The 15,313-nt window shown below is 42.8% G+C and overlaps 1 protein-coding gene across 1 annotated transcript in view; it reads left to right on the plus strand.

Moving 5' to 3' along the window:
• The window catches only part of GABBR2 (gamma-aminobutyric acid type B receptor subunit 2), a 940,989-nt gene extending 926,927 nt beyond the window's left edge, over positions 1-14,062 (plus strand). The window contains exons 18-19 of the mRNA XM_045004115.1: positions 3,178-3,295; positions 13,437-14,062. Coding sequence (XP_044860050.1) covers positions 3,178-3,295; positions 13,437-13,602 — 284 coding nt within the window. The 3' untranslated portion in view covers positions 13,603-14,062. The remainder of the gene's footprint in view (positions 1-3,177; positions 3,296-13,436) is intronic.
• Positions 14,063-15,313: the final 1,251 nt, after the last annotated feature.

The following is a 15,313-nucleotide window of genomic DNA, read 5'->3' on the forward strand; positions in this document are numbered from 1 at the left end:
GTTGTCTTTTCTCTAGTGTATTGCTACTCATCATCTCATTCCCTTCACGCTGTCCTAGCCTCCTCCCTAACTGCACCCTTTGTGTTCTTCTCCCATTTTCACCTTCATCCCTTTTTCCATGTTGCCTGTATGCTTGCAACAGTCACACTTTTCATATGTAGCAAACAACTACCTTGATGTATTTGGAGCTGCTCTGTAATGATTTATGAATACTGTCTGTTGACTTGGTTGAGATGTTCTCTGTGTGACTGTATTGGCTTAACACAAGAGGAGATTGTGTGTCTGAAAAAACAGGCAGGAAGGAAAAGAATGGTTCAAGATAAACCACCTCCTTGCAAACACTTGAGGATTGTAAAAAGGGACAATGTCAGGACTATTAGCTTGAAGATTTAGCCTCCCATTCAGCTGTTCAGGGAAACCAGACTAAGACACACCATACTGGGGGCATCTGAAGGAGCTGGGCCTGCCCTAGCTACCCTCAGGGGGTGCTAAGACAGACATGCAGGTAGACTGTTTGTTTTTAATGCTTTTTCTCTAAAATTCTTTGTTTCTATTGTTTAAAATAAAGAATACTTTGTTTTTAAGAAGACTGTCTGAACAATGTATACACCATTGATCACAGACTCCCAAAGGGAAGAACCACAGGGAGAATTTTGGAATTCCTCCCCAGAAGCGGTAAAAGCTTGTGGCCTGGCACCTGAAGGGGTGACTCAGAGACCAGAAAGGGGACAGAAGCAGCTAGACATGTAACTGTAACATTGACCCTCTTCTTGTTCAGTTCCCTCATCAAAATACAATTCTACTAAAATATCCCTTTCCAAGAGGGAATGGTCACAAAGGATTTGGAACACATTAGTAATGCAGACGCTCTATAAATGTAGAGAGAACAGATACACTGGGCCATATTCTGCTCCATTACACCAGTCTAATCCCAAGAGTGTCTTCATTGACTCTGAGATTACACTGGATTTACACTGGAATAACTAAGCAGAATTTGACCCATTTTACTATCTAGCCACATAGGTCTCTCTTCATGAGCATGCCAGTTAGCTAAAATGTGAGAATGGGCATTGTCTGTTAACTTTAAGAGCTCTATTGGGAAACAGACTGACATTCTGTCACGTACATTTTAAAATATCACACTATACGTGAAGTCTAATCCAACCTCCCCTCATTTCTCAGGAAGAGACATAACATTTTTAGACTCATCATCATAGTCCATCACATGTCATTATAATCTGTCTGTGTGACTTTGTGGTATTCAGCATACAGCCATTTTGCCTTAACTAGCACCGTTGCAAAGTGCATCAACTATTCTGCTGTAGAGAACACTGATTGTGCTTCCAGTGTATTAGAAACAAATACCTTTAATAGATTTATACATATTCTATTACAACCTTTCAGTCCCAGTTTTTGATCATAGAATATCAGGGCTGGAAAGGACCTCAGGATGTCATCTAGTCCAACCCCCTACTCAAAGCAGGACCAATCCCCAGACAGATTTTTGCCCCAGATTCCTAAGTGGCCCCCTCAAGGATTGAACTCACAACCTTGGGTTTAGCAGGCCAATGCTCAAACCACTGAGTTATCACTCCCCAGTTTCTCCTCTTTGTTGAGTAGATCTGGCACAAGTAGTTTGTTGTTTTGGTTTTTTTTAAAGAAATTTTTAGGATTAAGGGTAGTTTTTTGCCAGTGTTCCTCATGACTCCAAATTTCTCCCTCAACAGTGGCTGGCACATAAAATCTTCTCCTTCAAAGAAATTCATTAAGAACTGTCCTCTTTCAAAATGACGTTGTTCTCAGTGGGACTGAAGTCACAAACAACCCACAGTTAAGACAACTGTCTCAAAATGACTGTCATCTCCCCTTATTCTCCATGGGACTTAGCCTGTATACTGCCCTTAGCAAAGATGGCCACTGTCTCACAAAGAGTCAAAAGGGAGTGAAGCCAGTCTGCCCTCAAAGATGCCAGCCTGCTATACTGCCATCAGATGGAAAGATGCACGCTGCAAGAAGCAAGTGAAGAGTCAGTGGCCATCTTTGCTAAGGGCAGTATGCGGTCTAAGTGTTATGTGATAACAGCTACACATTAATATTTTAGAAGGCCCCTTAATACCAAATTATACCAAACAGATAAGTCTCCTATGCATTTTTAAATTTCTTATGTAAGTGACCTCAGGTGGTCAGGGTGAGTAGGACTACTGGGGTTCCACTTATTAGGATATGACTACAGCCCCAGGTTGCCCTAATCCAGTCCTGAAAATGCTGCATACTTATTCCACTGGAGAATTACCACTGATAGGCTTCACAGAATATTTTAAGGACAGATTTAACTGAAGCGAGGGCAGCTTTTTGCATGTAAAGCTAGGGAGCTCTCAGTGTAGGACAATACAGTAGTGAAACCACATTGAAAGAAATAAAGTCTGGGACCAGGAGTGAGAATACATTCATCCTGCGATTGCATGTGGATGGACCACAAGACAGTAAACAAAACTGAGAGGAACATGTTCCCTCTTCCAGGTGTCATCGATCAAGGGCTAGATGGGAAGATGCACAAAAACAATAGAAGGGGGGAAATATAAAAACGTGATTAATTTTGGGTGGTTTGGGAAAAGCATAGAAAGGAGGGAAAAGATTGAATGAAAGGTATTGCCAGATTGGGTCAACATTTTTTTGCAGAATGGCAGGTGCTGGAGGAGGGGCATGGAAAATGGAGATGGAGTTTCTATGGGTTACTGGCACATTAGTAAGTAAGCATGGTATTTGTCAAGGGCTGAGGCAGATCTGAAAGACGAGAGAATGAGGGAAGTCAGTATAGTCCTTAATTTTCTCCAAAGGTGCTCAGAGTAATTGAAAGCAGGGGATGAAAGAGGAAGATGTGAGGATTAAGCCAGTGTTGGAATTAGTGAGTCAGACATAACGAATGGAGAAAGGACTGAAGGAATCAAGTGTAGAAGAGAGAGTGAAGTTGAGGTGGGCACCAACCAATGGAGGTGAGGGAAAGAAGAAAAAGGCTGAGAGTTGCAGTGAAATTAGAGATGCTGTTGGACTGGCGTGCGTGGAAGGGTCACGTCATGCCTCTAAGCATATAGCAAATGTTTTTAAAGGAAATCGTTTCAAAAATACATTTTCATTGCATCATAGTAAATACAATTTAACCATTTTCCCCCCATCCAGATGGTGAGAAAGCGGTTTTGAAAAATCACCTTGATCAAAATCCACAAGCACAGTGGAGCACAACAGAGCCCTCCAGAACAAGCAAAGATCCTATAGAAGACATCAACTCTCCAGAACAGTAAGTAGCATATTGGTGAAAACAGATTAGTGGTAAATGCAGAAAGGAACTGAGAACATTTTTTTAACTGGAGAGTTAAGTTTTGGTCATGTTTTACCATGGGCCACTTATTGTTAAACATTATTTAGAGCACACAAAAATGAGGAAATGACAGTTTTTGAGTTTACCTGTGCAACCTTAATTTAGGCCAATTGTGCATACGGATTTTGATACTCTTTAATTATTTGATCACTTACACATTTGATGTCAATATTTGAAGAACTTTCCACTAACTTGGGGTGCCTCAGTGATTGTGCCCAACTTGGGATACCTAGGGCCTGATTTTTCAGAACACTCCATATGTTCAAAGCACTTTATAAGCACTAACTAACCCTCACAACCTCCTCTTTCCCCCCAACTAAATTTTCCTCAAATACTACCTATCCACTAAACATTTCAGTTTCGATGAAATGGCATTTTTCAACGGAAAAACATTTTGTAGAAAATATTTTACCAGCTTTATTATCAATTATGCAGTCAGCGAACTAGTAGTTATAAAAGATGTGAATTACTGTATTCATCCCAAACGGCTGTTAACACTGAATCCTAATAATAACTGCTTAAATTTCAGTATTGGTAGCTATTTCATTGCTGATCATTTAAGCAGAAATATCCACCTAATGTGGCTATCCTACATTCCTCAACCATTGCCCATGCCTCATGTCATGCCAGAATTCCCCAAAATCTTCTGCCTAGCTGCCCAAATCTCCAGGTTTCACCTGAATAACATAGCTGAAGTCGACATACTTAGATCTACTTACCGCGGTGTCTTCACTGTGGTAAGTCAATGGCTGATGCTCCCCCATTGACTCTGCTTCCACTTCACACTCCAGTGGAGTACTGGAGTTGACGGGAGAGCGCTTGTTGGTCGATTTATCACGTCTAGAATAGATGTGATAAATCAACCCCCGCTAACTCAATCACTGCTCATCAATCCAGCAGGTAATGTAGACAAGCCCTAAGGTTGCACGGTTCTTTGCCTTGGCCCAGTAGCCAGGGTTGGCAGTGCAGACCCATAGAGCATTGGCACACATTTTACAAACTGGCTTGTCAGGCCTGATGTTCTTGGTTTGGAATCAGAGTTTTCCTTCTCCTAGGTGCACTGCCTACTACAGCTGACAAGCTCCACCTGCCTGGTAGAGGCAGAGAAAGGTTAAGTGACTTGCCCAAGGTCACCCAGCAGCCCTATGGCACAGTCAGGGATAGAACCCAGGTCTCATTGCTGTACCCTGCACACTGGACCACACTGGCTCCCTTAAGGCTGCATGTTCCTTATACAGAAAACTGGATCATATTGAAAATTGTAAGGGCAGAGTAAAATATGTTTAATATAAAATAAATTGAATCTAGTATCAACATAAAACAACAGATTTTGATCTGATCATAATATTTGTTTTAACATGCAATTAAACAGCCTCCTTTTTTAAAAAAAATGTTTACCTGAAGCTGCTGCAGAGTTTCCAATCTGTCTTGCTGGAGTCATTCAGAAACCAGGGGACTCTGCCGTAGAATTTAGGTCTAGATTTCTACGGAGATCACAGGTCTTTGACAGGTGGGCAGATCCTCGCCCTTTTGTAAATCCCTTTTGCAGGGCTGCAATGGAGATGCAAAATTTCCTTAAGGCAGCAAATGAGGATTTCCATGTGATAGGGAGTGGTCCTGGCCAGCAGAATGGTTCCTTGGGAGCCTCTATCCACAGCACAAGTTAGAGCAGCCCGGTTCAGCCTCCAGTAGCCCCCAAGATTGGGAGCTAAGGGGGACAGAAAGGTAGCAGCAAGACACCATTGTGCCCCACAGTTATGCCTGGCATTTGTCTGGCTCACTACAGGATTTGACACAGCATATCTAGTTTCTGTTGTCAACAATGCACGTGCATTGGTGTATAAAGCTATTAGAGAGACTTGTGGATCTAGCCATACTTTATGTAACTTATGCTATATGGTGCCAGCCATGACCGAATCCACAGACATGTGGATTTTACTATACCTGTAGTGCCCTGATGCAGGAAAATCCACAGGGACCTGAATTACCAGTGCATTTTGTTATTGGAAAAATATACCAAGAAAATATTTGGTCAATTCACAAAAGGAAGGCCCACATTAAAAGAGGATGCATGCAGTTTGGTGAGATTGAGCAGTCTCCCTTAATGTATGGGTATTAGGTGCCTTTTCCATTTCAACCCCATTTACAAGACATGCTGTAGTGTGCATAGATTAATACACAGCCGATTAACGTAGTACTATTATATTAAAGATAGAGTTATATCATGAAAAGATATCCAAACACAAATACTCTAGAACTCCTAATGCATATTAAGCACAAAAGAAATCACTATTTTGTTGGATACAGCATCCTTCCTTCAGGCTAATGATAGGTGAGGGGAAAATGAGGTTCCACAAAGGTAATGGTCTTGAATCTTCATTGCCTTGCATTTTATACAGTCATTTATACCTATGCAAAGCACTTAATAAAGTGCTTCTAAATCGAAATGGTAGCATTCTACACATGCTTTGCACAGATATAACAAGCTCCACCCTTTGCTTGCAGCTGCTGTCACCCAACAAATCATTCATGTCAAGTGGTGAAGGCACATGCTACACTTGTGTGTTAGCCAACATCATGGCTGATACTACAGACCTCCAGAGGTGAAAAGAAGTCTCTCTAGCTTAAGTTACAGAGCAGGCTCTGAAGATGAGCTGTAGCAGACACACATCCTCTGCAGATCAGACACAGAGGACTATGTGTAACGCACACTGAGCAGCCACATCCCTTTTCTACATGCTGGGGAATGCACAGATGGGGTGGCACAGAGCCTTCAGCTCTTTGCCACATGGGAATTCCCCTGTACAAATTCACTGGTTTCCAGAAGCTTTGGGGCACTACAGCAGCTAAAATGGAGGCAAGGAACTGGTCTAAAATTTCTCTCTGTTTTCCTTTTCCAAACTCACGCACTGTGCTGTCTGAAGGGTCTTTTCTTTTCATTTTAAAATAAATGTTTGTGTTAGTGATTCTGTATCACTATATTGCACCTATTTTAGGGAGATGCTATTATTTTTTGTACTTGTAAAGCAAGTTTTGCTATTTAGGTTTCATACCACAGAATGTGTACCTATAGGAGAACCAGAACACTTTTTAGACTCTGGGATTAGGGATCTACAATTTTTTATTTACCTTTTAAGAAGAGACTATTTCTTACCTAAGCTTTGTGCTCTCCATAAGTAGAATTGCACTTTGAATGTGTCCATGCTCACTTTTCCAGCTTGAGTTGTGGAGTATGTGTCTTTAAGGTTACTAACACTCAATAATTTGGTAAAAAGTGAATTCAAGGTTGAAGTAGTTAGGGTTGATCTGAACCACTTGTTGGTGAAGCAGTTTAACAATTCACAGCTTTAGCAGCACTCAGTAAAGTTCAGCAAATAGACCTCAGGAATGTGTACCTAAAATAATTAACTCCAGAGAGCTAGAATTAAAGTCGTTAAATATTTCCTCTTCATGCAAACCTAGGAGACAGTGTGACCATTTACTTTGGAAAATGTCAACTCATTCTTTCTGTAATAACCAAAAATCAATTCACTTCCTTTTATTGTTAGCATACAACACTTACAGCTCTTCAAGTTCTTCAAGCTTTGCAATGTAAAAAGAGGAGTTTTCGTTTAAATTACCTCTGAGCGTTACCAATATATTTGAATAATTAAAAATCTGACCCTTCTTCATAAAGCTGAATACTAACTGAAGGCATGAATCGAATACAAGTTGTAGGCATGTATGAAACTGATCACCACAGAAAGTTCTTCTGCTTAAAACTCATGAGTGCTGTTTAGATTAGGTCACTTTCAATCAGAATATTAAAATTGTATTTTTCTTGAGTTACTAGGAGTTAAGTCAGTATTTCTAGAGGGAAGCTGATCTCTATAAACACAGCTTTAGATCATTTATCATTCTAACTAGTTGTTCATTTACATAGGACTGGAAGGGCATAGGTCAGACTCCAGTCCCCTGCAGTCACAGGCAACCATGTCATATAATCCTGTTCATAAACGTATCAAGTTCCATCTTAAAGCTACTTAGGTTGTTTGACCCCACCTGGGTCCATCCCATTTTAATTCCCCTTTTAAATATTGGCATAGCATTTGCTTTTTTTCCCCAGTCCTCTGGAACTTCCCCAGTGTCCCAAGAACCAACATTAATGGTTCAGAGAGTGCCTCAGCCAGTTCTTTTAATAATCTTGGGTGCAAGTTAAACATTTTAAAATCTGCTGGACTGGATAACAGTTGTTAACACCCACTCACTCTAGTTACTGATGGAAAAGTATTTCAGCATCATTGTAAGATGTGAATACCTCATCCTTTCAAATATAGAATAGAAATATTTATTGAAGTAGTAGCTGAAAGCAGTGCTGTCACACCAATTTAATTCATAAAGTCATGGGGGATGGGAGACGCCACAAATGACTAAGAACTTAATAATTTGTTGCTAACAAACTGTGAGTCTTAGTGATGTTTGAGCCTGGTGATATTCCAAACAAAAAGAGCTCCAAACCATGCTTGTAGCTCTCTCCACCACTTCACATTGACTTAAATATTCTAGTCTTCAGCGTGATGTTTGGAGTTATTAGTGTGTGCGCTGGTTGTGTTGATTTGTGTTGAAGTGAGGGAAGGTTTGTGCTGGGAGATTTGTGTTGATTTGTGCAGTTGAGGATGAAGGTTGTGTGATGCCGTGAGATGCTATGTGCATTTGGGGTTATTGTGTGGGGGTTGTGTGTTGTGATGGCAAATGAGGGATGTGTGCTGCCATAAAGGGTTGTGTGTGTTCGGGATTATTGTGTGGGGGGGGTTGTGTTGTTTTGTGCATGGCTTTGAAGAACTGTGGCAACTGGGCACACAGGTGGGGCAGTTGGGCCAACTAATCCCCCATCTGTGCAGTCTCCTTTACACAACGCATGAGACTGCTGCATGCAAATTAGCCGTAGAGTAAGGGAGATGATTGGCTGAGTGTCCTCCGATATCACAATGGTTTCGGTGGACTCTTGGCATGTCACAGTTGCATGTGTTACTGAAATCTACTCTGTATTATAATTCTTAAAGTCAAAATAGCTGAGAACTTAAACATTGGATGGGAACAGACTGTGAAACCCAGTGATGATTCAACCTGGTGATAGTATGAGCACAGAGTTCTCAGCCATGCTTGTAGCTGTTTCCATTGCCTCACACTGACTCAGACATTCTAGGCTTCTGCATGACACACAGAATGACAATCCTGGAATATTTTTATATAGATGCTTCTTCCTTCCCCACATCATGATTGACAGTTTTACCATCCTTATCTAGTATTGGACCTACACTATTGCTAGGATTTCACTTGTTCCCGATAAATTTAAAGAATATATTTCCATACAGAAGTGAAAAACCATCTATGTTCTATTCCCCATACCAGGGGCGCCAGAACAGGGAGGCTGGGGGGACCAGAGCTATGTCCATAAGGGCAAGCAACAGGGGGTGGGGGCAGAGAGGAGCGATTGGGAGGGGGTCTTGGGGGCAAGAGGTGGTGTGGGAGCAGGAGTTCGGGGGGGAAAGGGCAGTGCGGGGGAGGGCCTCAGGGGATGGCGTGGCACAGGGGGCAGGGCCACGGTTCAGGCACCTGTGGCCGCCCCCCCACACACACACACTTTTAGGGCGCTTCCACCGCTCCTGCCCCATCCAATGCCCTGACTTTTAGCTACTCTGTTTGCCAAACTCCAATTGACTTCAGTTTGAATTGTACTCCTGAAGCATCTTACATTATCATCCATCTTGGCTAGCTTTAGCAATGACAGGGATTTGCAATATAATCTATAGATAATAAAATACTAAACTCTCCTACACCAATACCTGGTTAGCCCTACATTTTCAAAATGTCCACTAATTTTGGAATCTCAGTTTTTATGTAGCCATCTTGAGACACCTCATGAGCAGTCATCATGGAAGGCTATGACCACAAGATGTAGGTAGAGAAAAGCAATGCAGATTGAATACAATGCCATACAGAGTAACTAACTCTAGAAGTTGAACTTTCACCTTCTCTTTAGACATTTTGCCCTTGCAAACTATGAGCTAGATATTTTTTTAAGACAGAGTTTTTGTATAAACTGTTATGTTTAATCCAATCCTTTTACCAGAGGCTACCCCGCTGGAAACAAAGTTTTCAAGTTAAAGTAAATTTTAAGTACAGTTAAAGCAAAATTGCCACCCACTGCAGCCAGCATTGATGTAGTCAAACATGCTTTGTCTGTGGCATGGCTGACATTTAAATGGGTGAAAAATCCCATTCAGTCTATTATGCAACTGAATTCTCTTGGAATAGCTTCAAATAGCTCTTTAAAGAAGAGTTTGTAATAGTCAAACTAAGCAGTTTCACTGGTGGGAAAATAAGCTTTGGCAATTCTCTGTTTGACCCTGTACCATAAACACAATTAAAAAGTGCAACATCAAACTAATAAGGATTCAGCACGTGGAATCAGCAAACATGCCACCTTTGCACTCCCTGGGAACGGGCATGATTCAATTGATACCACCAAAATAGTGTGACGTAGTAGCAGAGTAACAATAAGTGGATTTGATTTAATCCACTAGATGTAATGCCGTCAGTAGCATGATAAACAGTGTACATTTGTATTTCACCAAACATTTAAAACATTGAAAGGAAATCTGCAGAGCCCTGAAATGTAAAGTTGAGTCTATCTGTCCAGGGTGTTGCAGTTTGCAATCATTTACACCCCCTATGTTTGTCTGATATACTGCAGCACAGTAATGCAGAATCTGAACAAAGCCAACAATTTTAAGTTCTCCATAGTAACTAATTTTTGGTTCATGAGCAGAGCAATGGGTGACTAGTAATCTATCTCCATTTGACAGCATAATGTACAAACAACAAATGCAGATCTATTAGAATAAGAAAGATCATCAACAAGCAAGCATTCAAGCTTATATTTTTTTTCAAACGACTTGTCCATTTGGGGAAGGGATAGCTCAGTGGTTTGAGCATTGGCCTACTAAACCCAGAATTGTGAGTTCAATCCTTGAGGGGGCCATTTAGGTATTTGGGGATTGGTCCTGCTTTGAGCAGGGGGTTGGACTAGATGATCTCTTGAGGTCCCTTCCAACCCTAATAATCTACAATTCTATTATTTGGGAAGGCTATAGGGTGAGTGAGAAGTGCTATAATTGTACTGGTATAATCTCCCATGTAGACGCTCATATTCTGGTATAACTGTGCTTTTTTCCAGTTTAGCTTATGTTGCTTTGCAATCAGTTTAAGCTAAAACAAAAAAAAGCACTCTTAGTCTGGACCAAGAATGTCCACATGGGACTTATACCAGTATAACTATAGCAGTTTAGCAATACCAGAATAATTATACTAGTATAAGTGGGAAAATCTCCCATGTAGACAAGCCCTAAGTAAATTCTGGTTCTTGTGAAAGGTGCTAAATTGACAGCCCTGGAAACTGAAGACCTCAGTTTATCCACAGTGCAGAAAAAGCACAGGCAGAGACATCGGTGGTGGCTGAAACTTCCCCTGGGAGAAACGAGCTCTTTGTCCTGTCTCTTCTGTCCACAGCCCTGCCCTCACCCCCCGCTGACTCGCCACTCACCTCTTCACCCCCCCTGAGACCTCCCTCTCCGCTCACCTCCTCACCTTCCCCTGCAGACCCTTTCCCCACCCACCATGAGACCTCCCTGTGCAGCTGGCTCACCGCTTGACTCCTCACCCTGCTGCTGCCCCCGTGACACCCTCTCTCCATTTCACCTTAGGGCACTAATAACATTCCCCAAGGGAACTGAACAGGCAACAGGTATAGCTCAGTTACCAGATAGAGTCTCCGCTGCACGGCAGGGAGTTCAGTGTATGCTGTATAGAGAGAGATGAAAAGCCAGGCTACCTGTGCCAAACTGAAGCCTAATCTCTCCTTTTGAAAAAGTGTTTGTCATTGACAGCCTGCATTAAGGCCAGGGCCGGCTCCAGCATTTTTGCCGCCCCAAGCAGCAAAAAAAAAAAAAAGCTTCATTCTTCAGTGGCAATTCGGTGGCAGGTCCTTCACTCCGAGAGGGACCCGCTGCCAAATTGCCGCAGAAGACACGGACGTGCCGCCCTTCTCCGTTGGCTGCCCCAAGCACCTGCTTGCTGTGCTGGTGCCTGGAGCCAGCCCTGATTAAGGCAGTAGTTTAATCACCTTTCTTAGACAGAGTTCCCTGCTGGACTTGTTTACTTAAATTGGGTTTGAATAAAATGACTAGATCAAGAAATAAACTCACTGGCTATGTCAGCTCCTCCCTGAGCCAGGTTAGCAGTTACTGCTTCTGGGTACAGAGAATAACTGAAGGGTCCTCAACTGGAAACTGTTTTTAACCCCAATAACACATTTTCCTACACTATAAAAGCCAGCTGAATGCGGCGAAAGGCTTTCTGGGCACTGGCAAATGCCTGGTACATGGCTTCATTACCACTTTAATGGCTCTTTAACAGTTTTCAGTGATCTGCTACTAGGTCTCTGGAAGGCTTTTTCACTTGTGTAAAGTTACTCAGGGATCCCCTCCCCTCGCCTCCTCACTCCCCCAACTGCCACTGATTCCCCACTTGCATTCTCTCTCACACACACACACACACACACACACACCCCGCGCCCCGTGACAGCAGGGGGTGAGGAGAGATGCAGCTGGCAACTGCGGGGACTTCCGAGGGCGGAAGGAGATGGAATGGAGGAGAGGAGGAAGATTCACCCCAGGCAGCAGCAGCAAGCCATGGGAGCCTTGGGGAAGGGTCAGAGCAGGGAGGGGAAGAGGTGGGAGGGGGGCACCACAGCCCATGTGTCGGGCAGCAGGGACGGCTGTGCTGGGGAGGCAACACCTCCCCTTGCCTATTATATCTGCCGCCCATGCACAGAGATAATAGAGGTTTCCACAAAGCAGTCTGCTAGTATGGCTCGACTCTGTTCTGGAAGGACCTCCTCCTTCAGGGAGGAGAGATTAGTTCAGACTCCATGTCCTCACTCTTCAGCATCTCTCTTAAGACTAGCATTTATGATGGTGGGATCTTGTGATGTGAAAACCAGCCCACTAGGAAAATTGAGTGCCTAAAGTTAAGCTCCAAATAGACAGTTAGGCTTGATTTTTTCATGAGGGCTGAGCCACCACAGCTTCCATTGACTTCACTGGGCTTTGAGGGGTGCTCAGCATGTCCCTGGATTGGACCCAAACTGCAAAAGTAGACAAACTCTACAGAAAGATGCAGAGTGACCCAGAGGTTCCTTCCACACTTCCGTATGCACTTATTTGCTTTAGATGGATTTGAAAAACTGACTTCTTTAATTCTAATCTTTTTGAACTAAAAATACACATAGATTGGAACTCATTCATTCAGTTTCTGTTCTGTCTAGTTATCCAGCCTTCAGAATGGTGGTAAATCAGCCTGTGAGTGTGCTCTGTTAGCTAGTTCATCCTCATTGCAAGTTAAAGGTTTTTTCCAAACATCAGCAGTCTAAGGGCTGGTCTACACTTACCTTGCAGTCCGACGCGGGGAGTTCGACTTCTCGGAGTTTGAACTATCGCGTCTGATCTAGACGCGATAGTTCGAACTCCGGAAGCGCTAGGTCGAACTCCGGTACTCCACCGCGTCAGGAGGAGTTGCCGGAGTCGACCTGCGAGCCGCGGACTTCGCTTCCCCGCCGTCTGGACGGGTACGTTTTCGAACTAGGGTAGTTCGAATTCAGCTACGTTATTCACGTAGCTGAATTCGCGTACCCTAGTTCGAATTAGGGTGTGTGTGTAGACCAGGGCTAACATTTAATCTCAAAATAGCTGGGAATTTTAGACAGTTGTGGGGTACTTGAAACAAGCCATTAGATTCTCCTGTCTTGTCTAGTCTGTCAAAAAAAAAACTCCCAAAAGGGAAGTTTGTAACAGCAGTGGTATATCTCAACAGCAGCAAATGTAATGTTCTTGGCATTAACCCTCACTGTCATAGCAGAAGTCAGAGAAAACATTCTTACAGAAACCTGCAGAGACATCAAGCATTTGATATATTCAATTTTCCTCTTCTGCTAACATCTCTTTTTTCCCTCTCTCTACAGTATACAACGCCGATTGTCTTTACAGCTGCCCATTCTTCACCATGCCTATTTGCCATCCATAGGAGGGGTTGACGCTAGCTGTGCCAGTCCATGTGTAAGCCCCAGTGCCAGTCCTCGGCACAGACACGTGCCACCATCTTTTCGAGTGATGGTTTCGGGCCTGTAGAAATGGGAGATCAGAGCTTCCTGAACTGCTTTTAAGTACTCAGTGACTGGACTGAACATCAGACGTAGAACTTTGCTATAAACATACTATTTGCTCTTACCACACGGAGGAACTAGTGCTAAGGCCATCATCATGGGAGTACCAGTGTAACTCATGTGGAAAGGCGAGAGCAAGAGATACCTGGAGTTTGATCTGTAGCCTTATTCATGGAGCTTTTATTTCTTCACAAAGAAGTCATTGAAAATATTTCTTCCCAAATTTCTACTAGCAACAAGGAGGCTGGGAAATACGAATCTTGCAAAAAATGAGACAATTAAAAAAAAACAACCACTCAACTGTCACTGTTACATGGCTGCTGAAAACATGGAACTATATGCTGTCCGTGTAAGAAAAATAAAATGGTAGAGCTATAACATTTATTGAAATAGATACACTTCATTTTACAAAAGTTGTGTTAAATTGTTGGAAGCATTCTGCACTGGTTAGTCTTGCTTGTTTTCATTTCAGAGAGGATTTTCAGTGGGAACGGGGGTTTTTGAGAAATGATTCCTGAAGTGTGATTTAGACTCTGTGTTGCTAATAGCAGGGTCCCCTTGTAACTAAAAACTATACATAGGGCAGAAGCAGAGGTTGTAGCAACAGCCCTGAGGCGTTACCAGCTACAGAGTTGCTGTTCCGAGTCAGAGCTCTTTACAGTTCTCCAGGGATTAGCTGTGGTGATTGCCAGGTTCCCATGCTGACCATCAGGGACTTCATTTTGACAGAGTTTCTGCCTCTCTTTCAAAATAAACACAACCAACCGTAATATACAAAGCTGGCAGAAAAAGTCCTAGGGCTGCTAACTCAAGAAGCTGAGGATGGCTGGGTAGTAAAGTCTTAATGTCACAGGATGGATTGATTTTCACAGTTTGTTTGAATTATGCCACACATAATTACAATCATATTAATTTAGTACACAGGGGGTGGGTGGGGGAACAGGGCACAGCACCTTGCGGCTGCAGGCAAATTCTGCAGAGTGCATAGACAATAATATACACAATCTTTGCTTGGTACCTGCGTGTGTGACAGTTGTAACTGGTAATAGGTGGCATAAACCAAGTTTGCCCATAGAATATTTTGTTTGAATATGAAAAATAAAGCTGTGGGAAAAGCATGAATTTTAATCTCTCTGTTGATAGAGGCTGATCGTTTTTCATATTTGAGCACATACCTTAGCTCCACTCCCCTAAGCAAAGTTATTCTAAGGTATTATAGTTGCAAGATGTTCTAGCTCAGTGGGTCTCAAACTTTTTTACTGGCAACCCCTTTCACACAGCACGCCTCTGAGTGCGACCCCCGTAATAAATTAAACGCACTTTTTTATATACTTAACACCATTATAAATGCTGGAGGTAAGCGGGGTTTGGGGTGGAGGTTGACCGCTCACGACACCCCATGTAATAGCCTTGCAACTCCCTGAGGGGTGCCAACCCCGAGTTTGAGAACCCCTGGTCTAGCTGAACCAATCTTAGAGACATTCTCATGGATTATAAGTGAGGCCTAATCCCAGCCTATTCCCTAGTATATTGGCAGTGTGATGTATCACAGCCTCGTCAGTTGTTAAGACCAGTGATTTTCTTAAACCAAATAAAAATATTGTCTAGCTAAAAATAGCAGTTGTGCCTCAGGATGCACTCTGTGTCTTTAGGGTGACCAGACAGCAAGTGTAAAA

This window comes from Mauremys mutica, chromosome 2 (genome assembly GCF_020497125.1).
Source record: "Mauremys mutica isolate MM-2020 ecotype Southern chromosome 2, ASM2049712v1, whole genome shotgun sequence".
Taxonomy (NCBI): domain Eukaryota; kingdom Metazoa; phylum Chordata; order Testudines; family Geoemydidae; genus Mauremys; species Mauremys mutica.